At 44.4% G+C, this 26,535-nt stretch overlaps 1 protein-coding gene across 2 annotated transcripts in view; it reads right to left on the bottom strand.

The window, feature by feature from the left end:
* Window positions 1-26,535, bottom strand: part of LOC141069531 (solute carrier family 2, facilitated glucose transporter member 9-like) — a 106,403-nt gene that overhangs the window by 39,596 nt on the left and 40,272 nt on the right. The window contains exons 3-6 of one of the 2 annotated variants that reach the window (XM_073559171.1): window positions 6,592-6,752; window positions 6,115-6,239; window positions 4,307-4,436; window positions 3,532-3,680 (exon numbers count right to left, since the gene is read on the bottom strand). In XM_073559171.1, coding sequence (XP_073415272.1) covers window positions 3,532-3,680; window positions 4,307-4,436; window positions 6,115-6,239; window positions 6,592-6,752 — 565 coding nt within the window. Of the gene's footprint in view, window positions 1-3,531; window positions 3,681-4,306; window positions 4,437-6,114; window positions 6,240-6,591; window positions 6,790-26,535 lie in introns of both variants that reach the window. The other variant, XM_073559172.1, reaches the window with a different exon arrangement.

Genomic DNA, 26,535 nt, shown 5'->3' with positions numbered 1-26,535 from the left:
ATATATTATGTGACCTACAATTTGACCATCAAAATAAAATTATGTGGTTTGGACTAGGATTATTCGCTCTATGCATTCCTATAAGTCTAACAACAAGGCAGATGAGTAAGATATTCAAAGAAATCTAAAACCTAACTAAATTAAATCCCCCCCGGATAAAATAAATAAAAAATATGTTGCTTACAGTCATATAACCAATATGGGCTTAAAATGCAGACTCTCAGCTTTCATTTGAGATTATTCACATCCTAATTGGAGTAAGGGTACAGGAATTACAGCTCTTTAATATAGCGCTGCCTCTTTTTCAAGGGACCAAAGGTAATTTATTTCAAAAGCTCTTTAATGGACTGCATAGACCTTTCCCTTGTTAATCCATTATCAGTTAAGCAGTTTAAAGGTTGGAGCTGATTCCAGGTGTGGCATTTGCATTTTGAAGCTGTTGCTGTGAACCCACAACATGTGGTCAATGGAGCTCTCAATCAACATGAAAGAGACCATAATTAGGCTGAAAATAGTTTAAACCTATCAGATAGATAGCAGAAATGTTAGGAGTGGCTAAATCACCAGTTTGGTACATTCTGCAAACATAAAGAAAATTGGCAAGCTTGAAAAATATTAAAATTTGAGAGTCTTCAGTGGTTGATACATTTTAATGGCTAACTCAAAAGATGGTAATAAATATTAAGCTTTAGAGACTACTCAGATCTTTTCATCAAACTCAGTATAACAGAAAATCTGAAGAATCCATTACTCCGTTACTCCATTACTGAAGAAACCCGCTCTCGACCCTTCCTGCACAAGCAACTACAGACCAGTCTCCAATCTCCCCTTCATCTCTAAATTTTGGAGTGCCTAGTCTACTCCCGCCTTACCCGTTACCTCTCCACTCAGTCCCTCCTAGACCTTTCACAGTCTGGCTTCCGCCCACTACATTCGACAGAAACTGCACTCATCAAATTGACCAACGACCTGACAGCAAAGTGTAACGGTGACCACTCTCTGCTCATTTTTCTCGACCTTTCTGCAGCTTTTGACACTGTTGACCATTGTCTCCTCCTCTCTAGGCTCCAGTCACTAGGCATTAAGGACACTGCTCTCTCCTGGTTCTCTTCGTATCTTTCTGACCGCTCCTCAGTGTTTTGTTTGCTGGCTCCACTTCATCTCCTCTTCCTCTCGTTGTCGGCATATCTCAGGCTTAGTCCTTGGCCCCCTTCTCTTCTCTCTCTACTCGGCCCCAATTGGACAGACCATCAGCAGATTTGGCTTTCAGTACCATCTTTATGCTGATGACACACAACTATACACATCATCCCCCGACCTTACCCCTGTGGTACTACAGAATGCCAGTGACTGTCTGTCCGCAGTCTCCAACATCATGTCTGCTCTCTATCTGAAACTTAGCCTCTCAAAAACTGAACTTCTTCTGCTCCAACCTCTCTAAATCTGACATTTCCAGGCGCGCTGTCTGGGTGTTATGTTTGACACCAATCTCTCCTTCACACTGCATATACAATCTCTTGCCCGCTCTTGCCGCTTACACCTAAAGAACATTTCCAGAATCCACCATTTTCTCACCATGGAAACAACAAAAACCCTCACTGTCGCATTGATTCACTCCCACCTGGACTACTGCAACGTACTATTAATTGGCCTCCCCGTTACTCGACTTATCCATCTGGCTAATCGGTATTCGGACGCATCCGCTCTTCCCCAATAGTTACACTGGCTGCCCATTCATTATAAGATCCAATTCAAAGTACTGTTCTCAGAGTGCAGCACCCCCCTACATATCCTACCTCATTTCTGTCTATCGGCCTAACCGACCGCTGCGCTCTGCAAACGACTTTCGACTAACCACACCCGACACCAAGATTTCGTCCGCGCTGCGCCAATCCTCTGGAATGCTCTACTTCAAGAAATTAGGACTATCCACAATTTTCACAGTTTTAGGCGCTCATCAAAACGCATTTGTGCAGAGCGGCCTATCACGTTCACTAATCAGTCATTTTATGTGTAAGGGCCCCGTCACACATAGCAACGCACCAGCGATCTCGACAATGATATGACTTTGTCAGGATCGCTGGTGTGTCGCTACATGATCGCTGGTGAGCTGCCAAACAGGCAGCTTCACCAGCGATCAGCACCAGCGACACACGGGTAACAAGAGACGCACGTCGCTTAGTTACCCTCTGTGTACCTTAGTTACCAGCACGCTGGTGCAGGGAGCTGGTAACCAAGGTACACATCGGTTTTCTAAGCGGCACGCGGCACTTAGAAATCCGATGTGTACCTTGGTTACCAGCTCCCTGCACCAGCGTGCTGGTAACTAAGGTACACAGAGGGTTTCCCGCTGGCAAGCTCGCTGATCGCTGGTCTCCCGCCTGTCGCACGCAGCGATGCGTGCTGGCCAGCGGCAAACCAGCAATCAAAAAAATGTCCTGGCCATTCCAGGACGATCAGCGATACCCGGCAGAGGGGCCGGTCGCAGGTAAGTGTCACACACAGCGATCTCGCTGGTGAGATCGCTGTTGCATCACAAAACTTGTGACTCAGCAGCGATCTCGCTAGCGAGATCGCTGTGTGTGACGGGGGCTTAAGTGTGCGTGTGTAGCCCATTCACTATCTCAATCTATCCCTCACTCCCTCAAGATGGCTGGACCATCAATGTAAATACATCATTGTAAATACACACCTGTACTTTGTGTCTCCCCCACCTCATTGTAGATTGTAAGCTCTCACGAGCAGGGTCGTCTTATTTTGCTTTCATTATTGTATTGTTAACGCTGTTACTTATGACTTGTGTTTTGAAACTGTAAAGTGCTGCGGAATATGTTGGCACTATATAAATAAAGATTTATTATTATTATTAATAAGAATCCCATATGTATACACAACAGGACATAGGAATATTGCAGTTTATAAGACAGATGACGTGAAGCAGAACTATCAATGTGGGAAAGGGAGAAACAGTTGTGCCAGTAAATAATTGATCAGTTTATTGATAAGGAGTGCAAAAGTTTTCTTGTTCTCTGATTGAGGTCTGGCCCAGGGATTTTGATGACCCCACAAGGTCTGAGGAGCACATTGCTTAACTGAAAAATATATAAATCCATGCCACTTATTCATTCCTTCTCTGAATGCACATTCCCCAGGGTGTTGTGAGATAATGCTCTGGGTAGTCACCTACTTGAGCCTATCCTTTGTCCGTGGCCTGCATGTGGCAGAAAAGCACAAAACTAACGGCAAAATTACAATGATAAGGATCCCATATGTATGATATTTGCATCCGGTGAAAAAACTTAACCTTAGCTCATTGTTCGTCCTATAGATTTTAAATAAAGTTGTACCATACATACATGACTATTGCTCCATTCAAATGGGGGCCAATAGACCTCCATTCTCATAATCATTGAGGGAGACTGGTGGTGGAACTTATAGTGATCAAGTACTTGTCGTCTAATGTTAATAAATCTTGTCAATTTTTGCTGTAAATTCTATTTTACAAAGGCAACCAAAATTATAGTAATTTACATTTTAGACAGCGATCTCGGTCTTTTTTCACTAATAGTAGATACGGCGGTGTCTCTGGGTAAAAGTTCATTACAATCAGTTGTAGCAATTCAGTAACTCCACACAGTGACAGCATCAAGGGCCACAGTGTCTCTGTCCCCAAAACTTCACTGAAAAAGAGCAGTATGACAAATTACCAAAACAAAATTAGTACATTTACAGAAAGTTTATGTTAATTTGCTTTTAATTAATGTTACGTTTTGCTATGTTTCTCCATGGAAGAAATGTATAGAGCAAGGAAAACAAAGGATTTAGCAAATTATAATACTGGTATGGGTGAAGAAAAACAGTAAAAGACAAAATTGGAAGGTACCAAATGCTGTAATTTCAATGTTAGAGGCAGTGCTGAGTAGAATTTGTATTTGTGATACATTGAAATAAAAAATTAGTTTAGGTATAGGGTTATCCCAGTTGTATTGTTAAATTTACATGAGTTAAGGATTGAAGGTAATGTGATAGGACAACTCCTATTCCCAATCTTCAATAATTTAGCCTCATTACATAAGAACATAGAGGGTCCTAAAGCAAACAATAAAAATGGTGCCAATTTCTGGTCCTGATTCCCAGTTTAAATAAGGAGAAGGCGGGGAGCTTAGCCCTTCCCAATGAAAATGACGACCCTACTGTACAGTGTTCAGAAACAGGTCAATTGTAATATCAGATATTGGTCACATAGATTGAGGTCATTAGCCTATGACTAATTATGTTTTATATTGTATTTTATTCTGAATCTTACCTAAGTCCAACAATTTGACCAATGAGCTTTCCTGTAGTTACAAAGATTGGGGCTGTAGTGTTAGTGAATCCTCGAAGTTTACTCGGAGAGATCTCTCCAAGATACTGAACATATATGTTAAGTGCCAAACCTGTAAGAAAAAAAGGAATGTGAATTTTTTGGATGACAGCACAGTGGTTTATGGTTTAATGCAATATCTTTGTAACTATGGTTAGTAATAACTATGCCAAGAGAGAATATTCACTATGTACTGACAAATAAAAGGTTCAGAGACAAACTAAGAAAATCCAAGGCAGAAGTTTTTTTTACTGTAACAAGTGTTATAATAGGCAAGTGTCAGTATTATGACTTTAGTTATTTAATTACTAGAGAAAGGTCTTTGATCTGGGAATTTATTCTAATTGTCAGATTACAAATTGAGAAAGAACTTTTATCTTCTGCCTTGTGGGTTTACACCTTTATCTAGATCAACTTTGTAAGAGAATATGTAAACCTAATATTAACCTTAATAACTTTCTTATTACAGATTTTAGTTAAAAAAAAATCATATACAATTAACTTTGTTAAATAAGTCTGAACTAAGGAGATAAAATAATGTATTATAACTTTCATGATGATTTGTGTTTTGGTAAGTAATAAAAAGGGGTGGTGGCTCAGTGGTTAGGTCAGTTGTTTTGCATAACTGGGGTTCAAATCCCACCAAGGAGGACATCTGCAAGGAGTTTGTGTGAAGAATATGGATATACAATTTCATGTCAATAATTTGCATCCTTGGTGGAGTGAGATAATAAAACCCCCTTCAGTGTGAGATTGTAGCAAAACACCTAGACCCTCTTCAGTGTGCAGCTAGCTCAAGAGGGGGGTTCAAGCCTCAAAGGCTGCGAGTGACAGATCCCACACATTGACCAGCATAGAGCAGGAGTAATGTGCCGAGACGGGACCAAGGAAACAGCTGGAAGCCCATGTCCCCGTGGCCCAGCATACACTTGATTGAACATCAACCCGGTAAGACATATATTTTGCTTATATCGCTTGCCCTACTAATATCTGTATGTGCATATTTGACCATTGTATATGTGTAATCATCATGTATATAGTGTATTGTCTAGTGTGCCCTTAAGGCGATTAAATATACAATTTAACCTTGGGCTGTTCTTTTATCTCGATCCATGAATCCACACGTCTATTTCTTGATTTAACTTTACATGCTACCGGGGCTGGTTTCTGACCTGATATGATCCTGTTAATGGATCAAGCTTATATCTAGCGAAGAACTGTTTTAGTCCTACCAGGCTGGCAGTGCTCTGTTTCACTGATACTAGTGAGAGGACTCTTAGCCTATCAGGGATGTGAGCGAGTGTGGTGCTACATCAGTGACTTTGTGGGCCACATCATCTCACTCCCCGTGCCTCCCAGGGCCCATGTGGACAGGGTACGTCTGTTTAAAATTGTACCAAGCTGACCTTACGTGTACCCAGGGGGTGCGGAATCTCACTTTAGTGAAAGTGGGGAAACCACATTATGTGATCCGTCTGACGTAATAGTGACATCAGGCGGGGTGGCGAGATGCAGGATCCTTCACATGTGGTGGCACCGGTGGGATTTGGTGTGATCTCTCCGGTGTTATCCTTCACAATTTGTATGTCCTCCCCATGTTTACGTGGGTTGCCTCCAGGTACTCCAGTTTCCTCCTGCACTCCAAAGACAGACTGGCAGGGAATTTAGATTGTGAGCTTCAATGGGGATAGTGATAATGATATTTGTAAACCACTGTGAAATTATTGGCATTATATAAATGAGTAAAATACCTAATGTAAACCCATAGAGAAACCGTCCCACAAAAATCATTTCATAGGATTCACTAATCTTGCTGAGCCCAAAACACAGAGAGGCTGTTATTCCCAACAGGTCGCTAAATATGTGACACCGTCTCCTGTAAAGAAATAAAAAGGAATCTTATAAGATATCACACTTCACTTTCTTGATTGCTTCATATGGCTCAGTCAGTAATGCATCAGCAGGATACATTTAGAAATCTATGAACTTTTTGCTTATTAATGTAAGGCCATAATTATTTTAGAAAAACAGAGGTCGACCATCGTAAAGATATATTAATAAATAAATCAGCAAGGACATTTTGGACCAAAAATATATCATGGTTAAAGATGGAGATTCTTTTGAAGAATATTTATAAATTATGGGAATGCAGCAGAGATGGTTTTATAAGATGTAGAAAAATCCACTGGCAGATTTTGAACATGGGATAAATTGTGGAGAGTACTTACTTGCCAAACCTTCTGCTCATGTACCCAGACACCAGTGATCCAAGTAGTCCACCAACGCTATAAACGGAAATTGCTACAGACCACAGCAGGGTGACTGTTTCCTGAGGGATGGCTGATCCATACCTTCTTATCCAGGTTTGGTTCATAAAACCCTTGACAAACTGCGGAGGACATGAATTGAGGTGTTGTGGCAATGCACTGGCCAGAGAAAAGAGAAGATTATCTAATGACCGTTTGAGAGCACCAGCACATGTTACAAAATAGATTCCGCTGCCCATGTCCGGCGTGTTTAGTTACAGCTTTGATAAATGTGACTGAGAAATCACATTTGTGGCAGACAATAGACTTTCTTGCATCACATGAGTTCTTCAAGTGTGGGGTGATAACATGTCTGCTCTTTCTTTTGAGTATTGAACAAGCGAAAATACAGTTCTGTTATTGTATGGCAGCAAATTTCTTATTCATCCTATATATTTCTGAAAAGGATGGAGATATCTAATATTGACATAAATGTTAATTATAATACATTAAAAATTAGTTAAAATTCACCAGGAGCTACTATCATATGTGCCAATCGCAGCACAATAAATTACATGAATCCACCATATTTTTTTTTATGTTTGTGTGTCCTTTTGCTGTATTTCAGGACAGTGGATAATTGCATGGGTCCACTTAATAATTGCATTCATTTAATAATATAGAAATTAATTTAATAAAAGCAGCACTCCAAATTCCAAAAAAAGAGGACTTTTATTAGCCAAACAGCAACGACATTTCAGGCCAATACTTGCACTTTTTTTCAAGCAGCTATAGTATACGAAAAGTGTATATTTATACAGCCACAAGTGAGATTGGTTAAAGGGGTTATCCAGTCAAAACCGAAAACACTGCAGTCACTCTGTGTAACTGGAGACTTATGATTCCCCCACAGTGCACGCACTGGGCTCTGCTGGGATTTGCCGGTTTCAGACTATGGACCAGAGGGTATGTATGAATTATACATTCCCCTGGGCATTGGGCGTGGTCTCACTCTCCATCCACTTGTATGTACACTTGTACAAGAAGTGTATGGGGAGTGAGGCCAATCCCACTAGCCAAGGGTATGTATAACTCATACATACCCTCCTTTCCTGAGTCTGAAACCGGCGAATCCCCGCAATGCACATTGCAAACACTGGGGGTATTCATAAGGATGCACTCATATAGAGTGACTGCTGACTTATCAGGTTTGACATGACAACCCCTTTAAATATAAACATGAAATATAAATGCCTGCAGTGTAACGTTATACAAATATATAATATGATGTTATCTCATAACGTTATACATATTGATTCAAAAGTACTGTCTATTGTAATTATAAATAATGTGAAGTGATAGTAGAATTAACAGATGCATAATCTAAAAACACTATCATGCATACTCACTGTGACTACCTCGCCACCTCGCCTGATGTCACTATTATAACAGAAGGATCATGTACCCAAAAAAACGCGCGTCGGGGTGTGCTGTGCACGCTCATCATCTCTCCCAGGTACTTGTTATATTACAATATATTTTATTATATTGCAGCACATCCCTGTGCAGGGCCTATTCCCCACAGATGCTTTGCCCTCTTTGCACAATTGTTGGCACCATTGCACTTTATGATTAATTCATTTTATTTATTTAAATTGTGTGATTTAATATTATTCTTTCCTGTTATATATATATATGTATTAGTATGTAATATGACTGGTTGGTCATTGTATTTAAGCACTTTAGCACTGGTCACTTTGCATGACTATTAATCACATTTCTCAAGGCCCCATTTGGTCTGTGCTGCTTCATTTTTAAGAACTATTGTTTATATATGTATTCTTGTACACTGGTGATTCCATATATATTTTAATATTCCAATGTTTTAAAAAAATGTTGTGTGCACAAGCACTTTTCTATGTAGAATACTACTTACCATCAATAATAAAGGTATTTTATCTTCCACTTATATTGGTTGCTTTTATGATGTATTAATTTTAGGTCATGTCCAGGGTTTTTTCTTTTTGGGTACACTTCACTGGAATGGTTCGCCATTCAGTTTGACACATCATTGAATATTGGTTATTTTATTACTCCATTACTATTATATTTTATTTTATTCTAATTAATTTTATTCATTGGTGTGTATTTTATGTGCTTTATGACAGAAGGTTCATGTAGTACAGTCTCATCACGTGTAGTGGCAGCAGTGCGGGTTCATCACATGTGGTGGCAGCGAGGTGGGATTGGGATAATAGTGTGTGAGTGTGGGACCCATACTACCAGACACTAAAGACTACCAGCAGTAGCTTTTGCCACTGGGGTCTTAAGATCAGCTCAGCACTATACAGTCCACGTGCAAATACTGTAAGGTGTGTGGGGTGCATCAGGTTGCAGCTCTGTGTCAGAGACAAAAGATTGCAAAGATGGCCAGTGGCACCAGGGACAAACCGGGGGAGGTGGCCAATGCTACGGACGGTGGGGAGGAGGTGGAAGTTGATGTTGCTGAAGCAGAGATGGAATCCAGCCCAGGCTCCCCAAGGGGCCAGCTACCGGCGGTCAGTCCCGCAGTGAGCTGCTCACCCTGCCCGTCCCTCCAGATACACGCCTGCAAACTGCCATGGCCAGACTCAAGGGAGCAGCAGTTCATCGCAAGACAGTGCCAGAATGTCACAAGGAAGCTGCAGAACATCAGCGGGAGTGTGAGCACCAGCGACAAATGTTTCAGCTCCAACTCCAGCTCCAGTAGCAGACCCCAGCCAGTGGCGAATCCCTTGAGATCCAGGTCCTGAAGCTATGAGCGGAGGACTTCCCCTTGCGGACTTGGATACTTTCTTCCTAGCATTTGAAAAATCTTAGTACCATCTGCCTGTGCACTAGTGGGTCCGGTTATTAACCCCTTACCTCAGGAGTAAGGTCCTGGAAATCATTGGGTATCTGCCCAGCAAGACCACCCTGAGCTATGAGGACATTAAAAAGCTGTGGTCTGGCAGTATAACTTGACCCCTGAAACATACCTGAAAAAGCTCTGGAGTATGCAGCAGGGTTCTGCAGACAGCTGGGCCGATTGCATGCGGGCCCTACTGAGGGTGTAATAACGCGGTTGCCGGGGGTTAGCCTCCTCAGCCGCTCCAGTACTCACTGTGCTGGAGGCTGCTTCATTCCTGGTACAATCAAAGTAATAATAAACATGCCTAGATTCATGACGACTTCCTTATATCAAAACATCATACAAATGATATTTTTTTACAGCAATATGACTTCTCAATTCATTTGTATGATGTTTTCATTCCTGGTACATTGGTCACTCTTTCTGGCTTTCAAAGAATTGGAGTCAGAGGCCGGAATAGACTTAAACAGTTCAACTTTATTCTCCTCAGGGCACAGCACATCCACGATGCCTTTAGGGCTCTCAACACAGTACCATCGATACATCTTCTACAGCAGCACCTCACTTCTTCAGACACACTTAGGCGGACCACACGATAAACACGGAACAAGAAACACGGTGAATGCGGCTCTTCGTCTTCCCTCCTGGCAACCGACTACATTCCACGAAGGTAACCGTCTTCTACGCTGTAGCTCACTCCTTTATGGCACTGGTAATTCTTTCCATGCACTAGGCTAGTGGCCCCACTCTACTGCTTGCTCAGCTCCACACACTAGCTGACACTTCCACAGGGACTCTCTCACTGATCTCCCTGGCTTGACCGCTTCCAGATTCAGGATGACTTCGACAGACTGGCTTCAGTGTCACTTCAGCTTCCATACACACGCTGACTTGACTCCAGAGGCTTCTCCTACTGGCCTCACTAGCACATTAGCTCCCAGTCTCTAGCTAATGGCCTCCAGTGACTCTCTCACTGGCTGCTGCTGTTGTAGGCAATACACTCCACTCACTTCTCAGTATGGCTGAGGGACTCTGCTTCACCACTTGTCTCTGTCAGCTAGGCTCATCAGAAATTCTGCCTCTGCATCTGTACCATGAGGCTGCCCCCAGCTGAACTGCACTGCTCTCCTCTGCATGCAAGCAAGAAATTTCTCTCTCATTAGCTCCCCGCTAGTCACTCCTCTAATTTCCCCTTAGTTAACCCTTCTAGTGCCCACCCAAAGGCTTCCATCTCAATGTACTCAGTGCTCCCACCTTGTGTCCCTTTTCTAGTACTACACTACCTAATGCCTCTACTTCAAAGCCATGTGTCCCCAGCTCCATAAGGTCCCACCCCTGTTCCAGAAGCACTGTTTTGTGTGTGGATGGGGGGTGGTGGGATGTCAACTTTCAGCCCGTTACTATAAGCCAGGCCATGGCCATGGGACTACGGGGCACCGGTGCTGAGATGACTCTTGTGCGGCCAGAGCTGGTGTATCCGAAGGATTTAGTACCTGGGAGAACTCTTGTTGTCTTTGGGATTGGAGGAGTTGAACCGGCACTGCCCTTCACCAAAGTTTATTTGGACTGGAGTGCCAGGAAGGGAGTGCAACAGATGGGGTAACCTTCAATATTCCTGCAAGTGTTTTGCTTTGGACAGACAAGGGGCAGCTAGTGTCCCAGTATGTGCCGCTGAACCCCCGAGGCCTGATCCTCCAGATAATAGTGTAATGTCCACTCTTATTGATGTCAAAGTGATTAACATGCCTACTGATGGGGATGTAGGGGTGGGTGATGGACTGTGACCATCTCCCCTGGGGGTGAGAGCAATCAAGCAAGCGGTACTAATGCCTTAGAGTGTGGCCAGCCAGCACACTGGTACCAGTTGTCCTGTGAGGAAGAGACAGACAGGGGGCAGACAGGTGGAGAATGTCAGGATCCTGTCAGTGCCGGAGTGCAGCCTCCGCTGAGTAGGGACTCACCTGCACTGTAGGGGTACCGGGGTCAGGCACAGCCAGAAAGTACCGATACACAGGACCTGTGGACGCTGAAGTTTAGCAAGCAGACACAGGACCTACGGTCATGTGACCGCAAAGGGGTGGGGCTTAGCGTCCTGCTTAGTGAGATGGCAAGACACTATACAGAATTACTCAGAGTCAGGCAAAACGGGGTTCATACACAGAGATAGCAGTAACGTACCAAGGATGAGATAGAACGGATAGTCAGGGCCAAGCAGAAGTCAAAACCAAACAGACATAGAAGGTACCAAGCAGAATCCAAAGCAATATCCAGAGAACAGACCGAGTCGTACACAGATTATCAAGCAACCAGAACACAGCACAAACACACTCAGGGGTCACCACACTATGCCAAGGGCAAGAGTATAACTGACGGGGGATGGGAGCTTCCTGCGGCTATAAGAAGCTTTCCCAGAATCAATGAGAGGCAACCATAATAGGTCCCAGGTGAGCAGGTAAGAGTCTGCACTGAGATAAAAATATTAACTCCAGAAGTGCCGGTCCACCAGCACTGGTATCATGACAGAGAGTAGGAGCATGCAATTGAGGGTGGTGCTGTCCCAGGAAAGGTAAAGCTCCCAGGTAATGCCTCATTGCAGGGTTCCTCCATGTCCGGGATGTCAGAGGGCCAGGTAAGTCAGTCTGGACTGGCGACTTGGTCGGAAGCAGAGTAAAAGCAGGCACGACCCGCAGTTGCAGTAGCCGTGGCCAATATCATGTGTAGTGGTAGTGCCGGGGCCCACAGTGGCCCCTCCAGGGTCTGATAGCTTCCCCCTTCCTACCAAGTGACTGCCGGGTCAGGCAGAGACCAGGAGATAGGTCCCAGGGAACTGACAGAAGACATGGCCGGTCTTGTCTATTCTGGCTACGTCCAGTCAGGGGTTTCAGGTGGCATTGGGAACTGATGACAGCCTGAAAGCTCTCATGGAGCAGGTAGAACAGCCTTCCTCAGAGTCAGACCTCGAGTGGGTGGTCTGGGACCATAGAATCATAGAATCATAGAATCGTAGAGTTGGAAGGGACCTCCTGGGCCATCTGGTCCAACCCCCTGCTCAAAGCAGGATTCGCTAAATCATCCCAGTCAGATGTCTGTCCAGCCTCTGTTTGAAGACTTCCATTGAAGGAGAACTCACCACTTCTCGTGGCAGCCTGTTCCACTCATTGATCACTCTAACTGTCAAAAAGTTTTTTCTAATATCTAATCTGTGTCTCCTCCCATTCAGTTTCATCCCATTGCTTCTAGTCTTTCCTTGTGCAAATGAGAATAAAGTTGATCCTTCTACAATGTGACAGCCCTTTAGATATTTGTAGACAGCTATTAAGTCTCCTCTCAGTCTTCTCTTTTGCAAACTAAACATTCCCAAATCCTGCAACCTTTCCTCATAAGACAGGGTTTGCAGACCGGTCACCATTCTGGTCGCTCTTTTCTGAACTTGCTCCAGTTTGTTGATGTCTTTTTTAAAATGTGGTGCCCAAAACTGGACACAATATTCCAGATGAGGTCTGACCAAAGAGGAGTAGAGGGAAATAATGACTTCACGTGATCTAGACTGTATGCTTCTGTTAATACATCCTAGAATTGCATTTGCCTTTTTTGCTGCTGCATCACACTGTTGACTCATATTCAGTCTGTGATCTATTAGTATACCCAAGTCTTTTTCACATGTCCTCCCATTCTATATATGCTTTTTTCATTTTTATTGCCCAGATGTAGTACTTTGCATTTCTCCCTGTTAAAAACCATTCTGTTACTTGCTGCCCACTTCTCCAGTTTATTTAAATCGTTTTGAATCCTCTCTCTCTCTTCTCTAGTATTAGCTATCCCTCCTAGCTTTGTGTCATCAGCAAATTTAATCAGTTTACCCTCAATTCCTTCATCTAAATCGTTGATAAAGATGTTGAACAGTACAGGGCCCAGGACAGAGCCCTGTGGTACCCCACTTGAGACATTCTTCCAACTGGATGTGCAGCCATTTACGACCACTCTTTGGGTCCGATCACTAAGCCAGTTATGAATCCACCTAACAGTTGCCTTGTCCATTCCATACTTAGTCATTTTTTCAATAAGGATTGTATGAGAGACTTTGTCAAATGCTTTGCTGAAGTCAAGATATACTATATCTACAGCATTTCCTTGATCCACCCAATCAGTGATACAGTCATAGAAGGAAATTAAGTTAGTCTGATATGACTTATTAGTTACAAACCCATGCTGACTCTGTTTAATCACTTCATTCTTATCCAGGTATTGACATACATGTTGTTTAATAATTTGTTCAAAGATCTTTCCTGGTATAGAAGTCAGACTCACCGGCCTATAGTTGCCTGGGTCCACCTTCTTCCCCTTTTTGAAGATAGGAACAACATTTGCTCTTCTCCAGTCTTCTGGCACTTCTCCTGTCCTCCAAGAATTTTCAAAGATTATGGAGAGGGGTTCAAAAATTTCTTCTGCTATCTCCTTCAGTATTCTGGGGTGTAATTCATCTGGACCTGGAGACTTGAATTCATTTAGGTTAGCTAAGTGTTTCCTCACTATCTTTCTGTTTATAGATATCCTGGATTTTTCTATTCCCTTAATAGGACAGTGAATAACAATTGATGTTACATTTCCTTTCTGAGAGAAAACAGATGCAAAATAGGAATTTAAAAGTTCAGCCTTCTCAACATCCTGTCTTACCATTTCATCATTTTCATCCTGTAAAAATCCTATAGCATCTTTGACTTTTCTTTTACTTTTGACATATCCCCAAAATCCTTTATTATTGCTTTTGACATCTCTTGCAAGCCTCAATTCATTTTCAGCTTTAGATAATCTGATTTGTGCCCTGCAGGTTCTGCAGACAGCATTATATTCTTCTTTAGATATGCCTCCCTCTTTCCATTTTATAAACATTTTTTTCTTCCTTTTTAGCATGTGCTTAAGTTCTGTGTTCATCCATCCTGGTTTCCTTAAATGCTTCCTATCGTTCCCTCTTTTCGGAATTGATAACAACTGTGCTTTGAGAATTTCATTTTTCAAGATTTCCCATCCTTCCTGGACATTTTTGTCTTTAAGGATATCCAGCCATTGGAACCCTCCAATTCTGTTTCTGAATCCCTTAAAATCTGCCTTTCTGAAATCTAACCTTGACGTCTGACCAAGGACAGTTGTTCCGGGTAACGGTCCAGCAGGGTTCACCGGAGGAGTGGCCTAGGTACCAACAGTTGGTGGTACCCTATCCGTTTTGGTGGAGTTGTTATGGATTGCACACAAGATTCTGATGGGTGGACATCTAGGGATCACTAACACAAAGGCCAGGCTAGCTCAGCATTTCTACTGGCTCTGGATGGGGGTCAATGTGGCTGCCTACTGTTGTTCGTGAGACACTTGTCAGAGGGTAGGGAAGGCAGGCGGCATCCTAAAGCCCAACTGGTAACTCTGCCGATTATTGAAGAGCCTTTCAGGAGGGTGGCTGTGGATTTGGTTGGCCCGATGTCCACTACCAGCACCTCCGGGAAATGCTTTGTACTGACTTCAGTTGACTATGCCACCCGGTACCTGGAGAGGTAGCCTTGTCGTCCATTTGGGCCTACAAGGTGGCCACCGCCTTATTGGAGATTTTCTCCCAAGTGGGTTTTTACCAGGAAATGTTCACCGACTGGGGGACCCAGTTCATGTCACAGCTGATGGAGTTCCTCTGTAAGTAGATACAGGTTCAACATCTGGTGACAAGCCCATACCACCCACAGACCAATGGCCTGTGCGAATGGTTCAATGGCACCCTGAAGCAGGTGCTTAAAATGTTGGTCAACTCCCACAGGAGCAGCTGGACCTGCAATTTGCCCACCAGGAGGTTCCACTGGCCTCAATGGTGTTCTTTCTCTTCAAGTTTGTTTATAGGCGACGTGTGTGGGGGACCCTTTCTATGGTGAAAGAGGTCTGGGAAGGAGTCTTAGCCATTCCTGGAGTATCAATCATCGAGTATGTTGTGCGCTATCGTGACAAGATGCAGACCTTGGTGCAGCTCATGCACTATAAAATAAGACAAACCCAGGCCAACCAGAAGCATTGATACAAATGCTTGTGAGTGGACCTACCAGGTGGGTCAAAAGGTGTGGGTACTGGTTCCTATACCTTAGGAAAAGCATCAGGCAGACAGGGAAGGCCCATTCCTCATGCACCAGCAGCTCAACGCCGTAACATACCTGATCACCCTATCACCCTGGACCACACCCAAGGAAGGCGTAAAGCCTTCCATATGAACATGATGATGGCACATCATGAGCGGGAGGCCTGAGCCTTCCCTGTATGCCACCTGCCAGAAGAGGAAAAGGTGGAGACCCTCCCGGATATGCTCGCCCAAGCTAGGGTGGGAGGGACCATCGAGGACAAAGGTTTGTCACCAGCTCTTGTCAGATCAACAGATCCAGCTGTGGGCAACCCTACACCCCTTCTGAGATTTGTTCAGCAACAGGCCCAGAGGGAACATCACGTAGACACCGGGGATTACCCCCAATCCGAGGTTCAGAATATTGAGTCTCCATGGAGGTGCAACAGCACATGCACCATGAGATTGACGAGATGGTCAATCAACCATCCAACAGCTTTTGGTCCTCGCCCATAGTCCTCATCTCAAAGAAGGTCTTCTTCCCCTGGTGCTGGGTTTGTCTTTGGTCAGGTGATTGTATCACCCTTTATTAACCTGCACCTGTCTCCTATTCCTTGCTGGACAGCAGTGTTAATCCACTTGAAGTCTGGCTTGGAGCCTTGCTTTGCCTTCTGTGTATTTAATTACTGCAGTTCTAGGATCTCTGGTTCTGCTAGTCTTAGTTTCTGTTTTCAGTTTGTTTCTTCAGCCTTCTCTTTGTTTTCTATTAGGAGGTGGCCCATTTTCGTACCCAGTCCTTAGATCTTTCAGGGACCCCCTTCCCCCTTTCTATAGGTCTCCACTTGAGATTAACCTAGGATCGTCGGTGGGTCTATTCACAAGGAATGGGTCGCCCACTCCATCATAGGCTATCAGCCTAGTCGCAGTGTAGGGTCAGTTTTCCCCCCTCCTACCCTAGTCCTGTGCTGCAGTACCGTTACAGTTTGTCCAGCCCGAGAAAGCATAAAACCCTCCTGGATTTCTGCAATATGAACAGCGTCCAAGATCTCGCTCAATGCCTGCAACGGTTAATGTTGGAAGTTTCCAGTTTACGACAGCACATGAGTAATTGCCCAGGGGTCTGCCCTGAAGAGCCTAAGGTGAGTTTGCCTGAATGTTGAGCTTGCCTGAATGTTTTTCTGGTAAACGGCAGGAATTTGTTTTCGTTCAAAAATGCATGTTTACTTTATTTTCGGCTTAGATCCAGGTCTTCAGGGGCTGAATTACAGCGTGTGGGGATTATTATGTCCTTATTGCGAGGGGAGCCACAAGTTTTCATTGCGTCCAGATGACCCTTGTTTGGTGTCAGTAGAAACGTTTTTTTCTGCTATGGGGTTAATATATGACGATCCGGATCGGGTCGCTACAGCTAAACTCAGACGGCTGAAACAGGGTTCTGGTGACGCTGAGGGATATTGTACCCAGTTCAGACGATGGTCTGCAGAAGTCAGCTGGAATGATCAAGCACTCAAAAGTCAGTTTTTAGCAGGTCTGAATTACAGGGTTAAAGACTTAAGGCCCCGTCACACATAGCGATCTCGCTAGCTGAGTCACAATTTTTGTGACACAACAGCTGATCGCTGCAGGAAAGGCCAGGACTTTTTTTTGGTCGCTGGTCTCCCGCTGGCCACCACGCATCGCTGCGTGTGACAGGCGGGAGACCAGCGATCTGCTGGTAACTAATGTATACATCGGGTGTCCAAGGGACGTGCGTCCCTTAGATACCCGATGTGTACGCTAGTTACCAGAGCGCTGATGCAGGGAGCTGGTAACTAACGTACACATCGAGTATCTAGGGACACATGTCCCTTGGATACCCGATGTGTACGTTAGTTACCAGCTTCCTGCATGAGCGCGCTGGTTACTAACGTGCACAGCGATGCCGGGCGCTGGGTGTCGCTGTGCTGATCGCTGGTGAAGCTGTCTGTTTGACAGCTCACCAGCGATCACATGGCGATTCACTAGCGATCCTGACACACTGATATCATTGTCAGGATCGCTGGTGAGTCGCAATGTGTGACTCCAGCCTTACTCATTGCATACCCTGCACCTGCTACACTTGAGGCTGCAATGCAGTTAGCCATCAGGGTGGATGGAAGATTGAGAGACAGGCAGAATGAGGAGAAGGCTTTAATTCTGCTGGGTCCTGTCTCTCAAGAGACCGCCCTGGACTATGGGCAACCGATGCAACTTGGCCCATGGTCCTCTCATTCCCAGAAAAGGGAGAGAAGGTTCTCTGAGGGGCTATGCCTTTATTGTGGTAAGACTGGCCATTTTATCAAGCAATGTGAAGGTCACATAAATCAGGAAAAGAAAAAAAAAGGGAGCAGAGTAACCCTCCCGTTCGTATTGCATTTTTACGGTCTGCAGGAGTTTCTTTTTCTGGTAGTTCTATCTGTCATGGTCATACTATGGAATTTCAAGAGATGGGGGACTGTGGGTCTGCACTGAATTTGATCGATCAACAATTTCTAGACAAGTATAAGATTGAGTCTGTACCTTTGTCATCCCTTTTCCTGTAGTGGCGATTGATAACCCTCCGTTAGAGCATGGGTGCATTTCTCGAAAGGTCACCGGGTTTCCATTCACTGTGAATATGGAGCACCAGGAATCTTTAGATTTATTTGTACTTGATAAATTGCCTTTTCCAGTCGTCCTGGGGTTGCCCTGGTTAAAAGTGCACAATCATGTACTGGACTGGTCGTCAAATACTATAAGATCCTGGGGTCAGGGGTGTTATGGGAAATTTTGAGATGTACACATAGCTGCTGTGGTGAAAAATGAGCTACCTGAAGCCATTCAGGAATTCTGGTAAGTATTTTCTGAAGTTGAGTCACAAGCTCTACCACCGCATAGAGATTACGCTATTGAGTTCGTCCCAGGTGCTACTCTCCCTAAGAGTCGTTTATTTAATCTGACGATCCCCGAGAGGGAGGCCTTAAAGGAATGCCTGCAGACTAGTCTTGCTGCAGGTCATATAAGACCCTCCAAGTCCCCTGTGGCTGTGGGATTCTTTTTTGTCAAAAAGAAAGATGGGGCCTTGGGGCGTGCTTGGATTTCAGGGAGATTAACAAGATCACTGTGCGCAATCCTTGCCCCTTGCCACTAATTCCGGATTTGTTAAACCAATTAGCTAGAGCCAAGTGGTTCTCTAAGATTGATCTCCATGGGGTATATAATTTGCTGCGGATTAAAGAAGGCGATGAATGGAAGGCAGCCTTTAACCCCTTCCTGACATCAGACGTACTATCCTGTCCATGGGACCTGGGCCCCTATGCCCAAGGACGGGATAGTACGTCTCAGCGATAAGCGGCGCCCACGTGGTGAGCACCGCTGATCGCGGCCGGGTGTCAGCTAATTATCACAGCTGACACCCCGCACAATACAATGTGTCAGATGCGGTCACGGACCACCCCCAACACGTTAACCCCTTGCACACCGCGATCAAACATGATCGCGGTGTACCGGGGGTTAAAGGGAAGCATCGGCAGGGAGAGGGCTCCCTCCGTGCTTCCCTGAGGCCCCCTACAGCAGCGCAATGTGCAGCGCTGCTGTGGGGGGCTCCTTCCCTGCTGGCCCCCGAATCCAAGATGGCGACGGGGGCCTTTGGGGGCCTGCAGGGAGCCGGCTTCCTCAGTGCCTGCAAAGCGCACGCATGAGGAAGTCTGCAGCAGTGTCTGTGACAGATCGCTGATCTGTCACAGTGATCTGTGATGTGACAGATCAGCGATCTGTCACAGGACAGTGATGTCCCACCTGGGACTATGTAATAAAGTTAAAAAAAAAAAAAAAAGTGTTAAAATAATTTTTAAAAAATCGCCAAATAAATTAGAAAAAAAAAATTCCCCCAATAAATCCATTTTTTGGAAATAAAAAAAAACAATAAAAGTACACATATTAGGTATCCCCGCATCCGTAACGACCCGCCCTATAAAACTGTCCCATTAGTTAACCCCTTTAGCGAACCCCTTAAAAAATAAAAAACGAAGCAAAAAATAATGATTTATTATCATACCGCCAGACAAAAAGTGCAATAACGCGCGATCAAAAAGACGCATATAAATATCCATGGTACCGCTGAAAACGTCATCTTGTCCTGCAAAAAACGAGCCACCACACAGCATCATCAGCTAAAAAATAAAAAAGTTATAGCTCACAGAATAAAGCGATGCAAAAATAATTATTTTTCACATAAAATAGTTTTCATTGCATAAAACCGACAAAACATAAAAAAATGAAATAAATGAGGTATCGCTGTAACCATACTGACCCGAAGAATAAAACCGCTTTATCAATTTTACCGCACGCGGAACGGTGTAAACGCACCCCCACTAAAGAAATTCATGAAACGCTGGTTGTTGTTCATTCTGCGTCCCAAAAATGGGAATAAAAAGCGATCAAAAAATGTCACGCGCCCAAAAATGGTACCAATAAAAACGACAACTCGTCCCGCAAAAAATAAGACAACATGACTCGGTGGGTCAAAATACGGAAAAATTATAGCTCTCAATATGTGGTGATGCAAAAACTATTTTTACAATAAAATGCATCTTTTAGCGTATGACAGCTGCCAAATATAAAAACCGCCATAAATAGTAAATCAAACCCCCCATTATCACCCCCTTAGTAAGGGAAAAATAATAAAATTAAAAGAAAATGTATTTATTTCCATTTTCCCATTAGGGTTAGGGTTAGGGCTAGGGCTAGGGGGTTAGGGCTAGGGTTAGGGCTAGGGTTAGGGCTGAGATTAGGGTTAGGGGTGTGTTGGCGTTAGGATTGGAGTTAGAATTGGGGGTTTCCACTGTTTGGGCACATCAGGTGCTCTCCAAATGCAACATGGCGTCTGATCTCAATTCCAGCCAATTTTGAGCTGAAAAAGTCAAGTGGTGCTCCTTCCCTTCCAAGCTCTGCCATGCGCCCAAACAGTGTTTTACCCCTACATGTAGGGTATCAGCCTACTCAGGACAAATTGCAAAACAACTTTTGGGGTCAAATTTCTTCTGTTACCGTTAGGAAAATAAAAAATTGGGGGCAAAAATATCTTTTTTGTGGAAAAAATACGATTTTTTTATTTTCATGCCCGGGCATTATAAACTTCTGTGAAGCCCTTGGGGGTTCAAAGTGCTCACCACACATCTAGATAAGTTCCTTAGGGGGTCTAGTTTCCAAAATGGGTCATTTGTGGGGGGTTTCCACTGTTTAGGTACATTAGGGGCTCTCCAAAGGCAACATGACACCCGCAGACCATTCCATCAAAGTCTGCATTCCAAAACGTCACTACTTTCCTTCCGAGCCCTGACGTGTGCCCATACAGTAGTTTTCTCCCACATAAGGGGTGTCAGCATACTCAGAACAAATTGGACAACAACTTTTGGGGTCCAATTTCTCCTGTTACCCTTGGGAAAATAAAAAAATTGTGGACTAATTGATCATGTTTGTGGAAAAAATACGATTTTTTTATTTTCATGCCCGGGCATTATAAACTTCTGTGAAGCCCTTGGGGGTTCAAAGTGCTCACCACACATCTAGATAAGTTCCTTAGGGGGTCTAGTTTCCAAAATGGGGTCATTTGTGGGGGGTTTCCACTGTTTATGTACATTAGGGGCTCTCCAAAGGCAACATGACACCCGCAGACCATTCCATCAAAGTCTGCATTCCAAAACGTCACTACTTCCCTTCCGAGCCCTGACGTGTGCCCATACAGTAGTTTTCTCCCACATAAGGGGTGTCAGCATACTCAGAACAAATTGGACAACAACTTTTGGGGTCCAATTTCTCCTGTTACCCTTGGGAAAATAAAAAAATTGTGGACTAATTGATCATGTTTGTGGAAAAAATACGATTTTTTTATTTTCATGCCCGGGCATTATAAACTTCTGTGAAGCCCTTGGGGGCTCAAAGTGCTCACCACACATCTAAATAAGTTCCTTAGGGGGTCTAGTTTCCAAAATGGGGTCATTTGTGAGGGGTTTCCACTGTTTAGGTACATTAGGGGCTCTCCAAAGGCAACATGACACCCGCAGACCATTTCATCAAAGTCTGCATTCCAAAACGTCACTACTTCCCTTCCGAGCGCCGACATGTGCCCATACAGTAGTTTTCTCCCACATATGGGGTATCAGCGTACTCAGGACAAATTGCACAACATCTTTTGGGGTCCAATTTCTCCTGGTACCCTTGGGAAAATAAAAAAATTGGTGACTAAAAGATCATGTTTGTGGAAAAAATACGAATTTTTTATTTTCACGCCCGGGCGTTATAAACTTTTGTGAAGCACTGGAGGGGTCAAAGTGCTCACCACACATCTAGATAAGTTCCTTGGGGGGTCTAGTTTCCAAAATGGTGTCATTTGTGTGGGGTTTCCACTGTTTTGGTACATCAGGGGTTTTCCAAACACGACATGGTGTCAGATCTCATTTCCAGCCAAAAACGTCAAATGGCGCTGCTTCCCTTCCGAGCTCTGCCATGCGCTCAAATAGTGGTTTACCCCCACATGTGGGGTATCAGCGTACTCAGGGCAAATTGCACAATAACTTTTAGGGTCCTGTTAGCCTTGGAAAAATAAGAATTGAGGGTGAAAAGATCTTTTTTTTGGAAAAAATATGATTTTTTAATTGTACGGCTGTATGTTATAAACTTCTGTGAAGCCCTTGGGGGTTCAAAGTTCTCACCACATATCTAGATAAGTTCCTTGGGGGGTCTAGTTTCCAAAATGGGGTCACTTGTGGGGGGTTTCCACTGTTTAGGTACATCAGGGGCTCTCCAAACATGACATGGCGTCCGATCTGAATTCCAGCCAATTTTGCATTGAAAAAGTCAAACGGTGCTCCTTCCCTTCTGAGCTCTGCCATGCGCCGAAACAGTGGTTCCTCCCACATATCAGGTATCAGCGTACTCAGGACAAATTGCACAATAACTTTTGCCATCCAATTTCTCCTGTTACCCTTGGTAAAATAAAAAAAATTGAACCTGAAGTATTTTTTTTGTGGAAAAAAAGTTAGATGTTCATTTTTTTTTAAATATTCAAAAAATTCCTGTGACGCACCTAAAGGGTTAATAAACTTCTTAAATGTGGTTTTGAGCACCTTAAGGGGTGCAGTTTTTAGAATGGTGTCACTTTTGGGTATTTTCTATCATATAGACCCCTCAAAGTGGCTTCAAATGTGATGTGGTCCGTAAAAATAAAATCGTGTTGCAAAAATGAGAAATCGCTGGTCAATTTTTAACCCTTATAACTTCCTAAAAAAAAAAAATTTTTGGTTCCAAAATTGTGCTGATGTAAAGTAAACATGTGGGAAATGTTACTTATCAAGGTTTTTGTGTGCCGTATCTCTGTGATTTAAGGGCATAAAAATTCAAAGTTGGAAAATTGCGAAATTTTCAAAATTTTCACCAAATTTCCATTTTTTTCACAAATAAACGCAAGTTATTTGAATGAAATTTTACCACTAACATGAAGTACAATATGTCACGAGAAAACAATGTCAGAATCACCAGGATCCATGGAAGCGTTTCAGAGTTATTACCTCATAAAGGGACAGTGGTCAGAATTGTAAAAATTGGCTCGGTCATGAACGTGCAAACCATCCTTGGGGGTGAAGGGGTTAATACCCCAGAAGGTCATTTTGAGTGCCTAGTAAAGCCTTTCGGCCTTACAAATGCTCCGGCGTTCTTTCAAAATTTTATCAACGATATTCGGAGGCCGTTGATTGATAGGAGTGTTATCGTTTATTTGGATGATATTTTGATCTACTGTCCCGATCTGGAGTCGCAGTTGCAGAGAGTCCGCAAGGTTCTGCAGATTCTGAGAGAAAACACACTTTTTGCTAAACTGGAGAAATGCAAGTTTGCTGTACAGAAAATTAGCTTTTTGGGGTACATTGTTTCCAGTGATGGGTTTGAGATGGACCTGGTGAAGGTTCAGGCGGTATTGGAGTGACCTAGACCTGAATGCTTGAAGTCAATTCAGAGATTCTTGGGGTTTGCTAATTATTACAGAAAATTCATAAAGAATTTTTCTGTTATCGCCAAACCCCTTCCTGATCTGACTAAGAAGGGTGACAATACTGTCCAATGGTCCCCTGAGGCTCTTAAGACCTTTGAGCATTTCAAGGAGAAGTTTAGCTCTGCTCCTGTGTTGATCTAGACAGACATGACTAAGCCCTTTCTGGTAGAGGTCGCTGCCTCATCAGTAGGAGTGGGGGCTGTTCTGTCACAGGAGGGAGAGGATGGGGTACATCCCTGTGCATTCTTTTCTAAGAAATTTTCGGAGGCGGAGCTCAACTACAATGTTGGGAACCGAGAATTGCTGGCTATTAAGCTTGCATTTGAGCATTGGCGACATTTTTTGGAGGGGGCTAGACATCCTATACAAGCCTTTACTGATCATAAGAATCTGATCTATCTGGTTGCTGCTAAACATTTAAATGCCTGTCAAGCTAGGTGGGCATTGTTTTTTGCCCGGTTTCATTTCTCTGTGACATATATCTCTGGGACAAAGAATGTTAAAGCTGATGCTTTGTCTTGAAGTTTCTCCCCAGTGGTTAATACTGAAAAGGAGGAATCTATTCTGCAGAAAGGGGTGGTGGTGGCAGCTATAGATTCTGAATTGAAAATAGCATTCTTAAAGCCCAGGATGCAGCACCAACCAACACTCCGTATGGGAAATTATTTGTGCCTAAAGCCCTGAGGAGAGCTTTGTTTATGGAATGTCATGAGTGTTAGGGTTTGTGGATCGCACCTAATATAAATTATGAAAAGGTGCGATCACAACCCGGGGTCCACCATGCAGAGATGGTATACTGCTGCTATACAAAAACGGACAGCGAGTAGTAAAATGCTTACTTGACACCGGCGGGTAATTACTGACCCGGTGTGATAGGAAATGGGCTCTGTTACTGCACAGAGTCTGCAGAAACCAATGCCGAACCCTGTTAAACCTCACAGGCTACGGCTAGAGGAGCGCTAGCGAGAGGTCACAGGACACTGCTTCTGAGACACGAGAAGCGTGCCCCTCTATCCCACTAGCGCCTGGAACCACTACTGCGGAGCCAGGGAAAGTTCCCCCTGGAACGCTGTGCCCTGTTAAACGTCACAGGGTGCAGCAAGCATTAGCCTACCGCTCTGAGCGTGTACTGCGTCTGCACTTGCGGTCGCCACTAACCAGCCTGAGCTTAGTGCTGGAAAGCACACTATCTGTGCATGGCACCGTACAGACGGACGATGCAACATATGCGGTACTGTGATGCCTGTGCTGACTGGCTCCCACTGATGCTGATGGATAAGTGAGCTGAATGCACTGCGGCGCTAGGCAGTACCAGTACTAAGTGCTGACTCTAACCTCTAAACCCTACTAACACGAGTATCAAAGGGAAGGGATTTCATAATGAGTCATTCACCTGTCTCATACATTCATCATCACACACACCACTATAAACCTAAGAACTAATGTCTATCATAGCGCATGGCGGGGCGGCCATGCGAGGCTTTTTTAGCCTCGACCTTCCGAGACCTTGCTGATGATCCAATCAGAGCAGAAGCAGGACCTGAGCATGTGACCTCTGATCTCCAATGAGAGATCGTCCCACGGGCATGCTCAGTGGACCGAAAGGAGGACTTAGTCCCTGGAGTTGTTAGCTGCTGTCCAGCATTCGTTGCTATAGCTGGACCAGAGGTTTCAGCAGCAACCAAACCCACAATGCTAGTCTGAGCAGAGCGCCGGGATTGACAAGTCTGCTGAGGAATGGGAGACCGCAGAAGGCAAGGCTCGAGAATCCTGCTGTGCAGCAACAGGAACCTGACGCCTAACAATGAGTCTTGTTTGGTGGGTCATCCAGGGATTGCCGAAACTAGGTAAGTCGATCGGCTGGAATTTCTGGTTGCCGGGGTGGCGAAGAGAAATCATCAAGTGAGTGCATCAGTGTACCGTGTGTGCTAGGTCTAAGGCTTCTCATGCTCCAGTGGCAGGGTTGCTGTGCACATTAGAGGTTCCTAGTTCCCGATGGACGCATCTTGCAATGGATTTTATCACCGTCTAAGGCTTCTCATGCTCCAGTGGCAGGGTTGCTGTGCACATTAGAGGTTCCTAGTTCCCGATGGACGCATCTTGCAATGGATTTTATCACCGACCTGCCGGTCTCTGAGGGTTTTTCTGTTATCTGGGTTGTGGTAGACCGGTTTAGTCAGATGTGCCATCTGGTCCCGTTCAATAAATTACCCTGCGCTAAGACACTTGGCAGGGCATTTGTGAAAGAGATTGTCAGACTCCATGGTGTCCCCACGGACATTGTCTCCGATAGGGGACCGCGGTTTGTGGCTCGATTTTGGCGTGACTTTTGTGACAGACTTAAGGTTCATTTGTCATTTTCGTCGGGTTATCATCCGGAGTCCAATGGACAGACCGAGAGGAAGAACCAGGACTTTGAGCAGTTTTTGAGATGTTTTGTAGCAGACAATCAGGAGATGTGGTCGGAATATCCGGAATATCTACCATTAGCTGAGTTTGCGCTCAATAATCATACGTCTTCTTCGGCTGGGTGTTCTCCTTTTTCGGTCCTTTTTCTAGGTCTTACGGGCTGGCGGAACGCACCAAATAATAAAGAAGGGGTTTAGGTGCGTTCGCAGCCCGGGGTCCACCGTGCAGAGATGGTAACTGCTAGAGTTGAGCGAAACGGGTCGAAAAAATTCAAAAGTCGCCGACTTTTGGCAAAGTCGGGTTTCATGAAACGAAACCCGACCCTAGGATGAGGTCGGCCACGAGGTCGGCGACTTACGCGCCAAAGTCGCGTTTCAAAAGTTTGTTTTGCGCTCTTTTTCAGCCAATCAGGATCCACGGACACTGTGGGCAACGTGATGACATAGGCACGGGTCACCACCATCTTTCAGAAGGGCATGCAAGTGATTGGCTTGCTTT

Source organism: Dendrobates tinctorius, unplaced genomic scaffold (genome assembly GCF_039654945.1).
Source record: "Dendrobates tinctorius isolate UK_male_01 unplaced genomic scaffold, ASM3965494v1 ptg000265l, whole genome shotgun sequence".
Lineage (NCBI taxonomy): Eukaryota > Metazoa > Chordata > Amphibia > Anura > Dendrobatidae > Dendrobates > Dendrobates tinctorius.
This window is presented reverse-complemented; position numbering and strand designations above follow the sequence as displayed.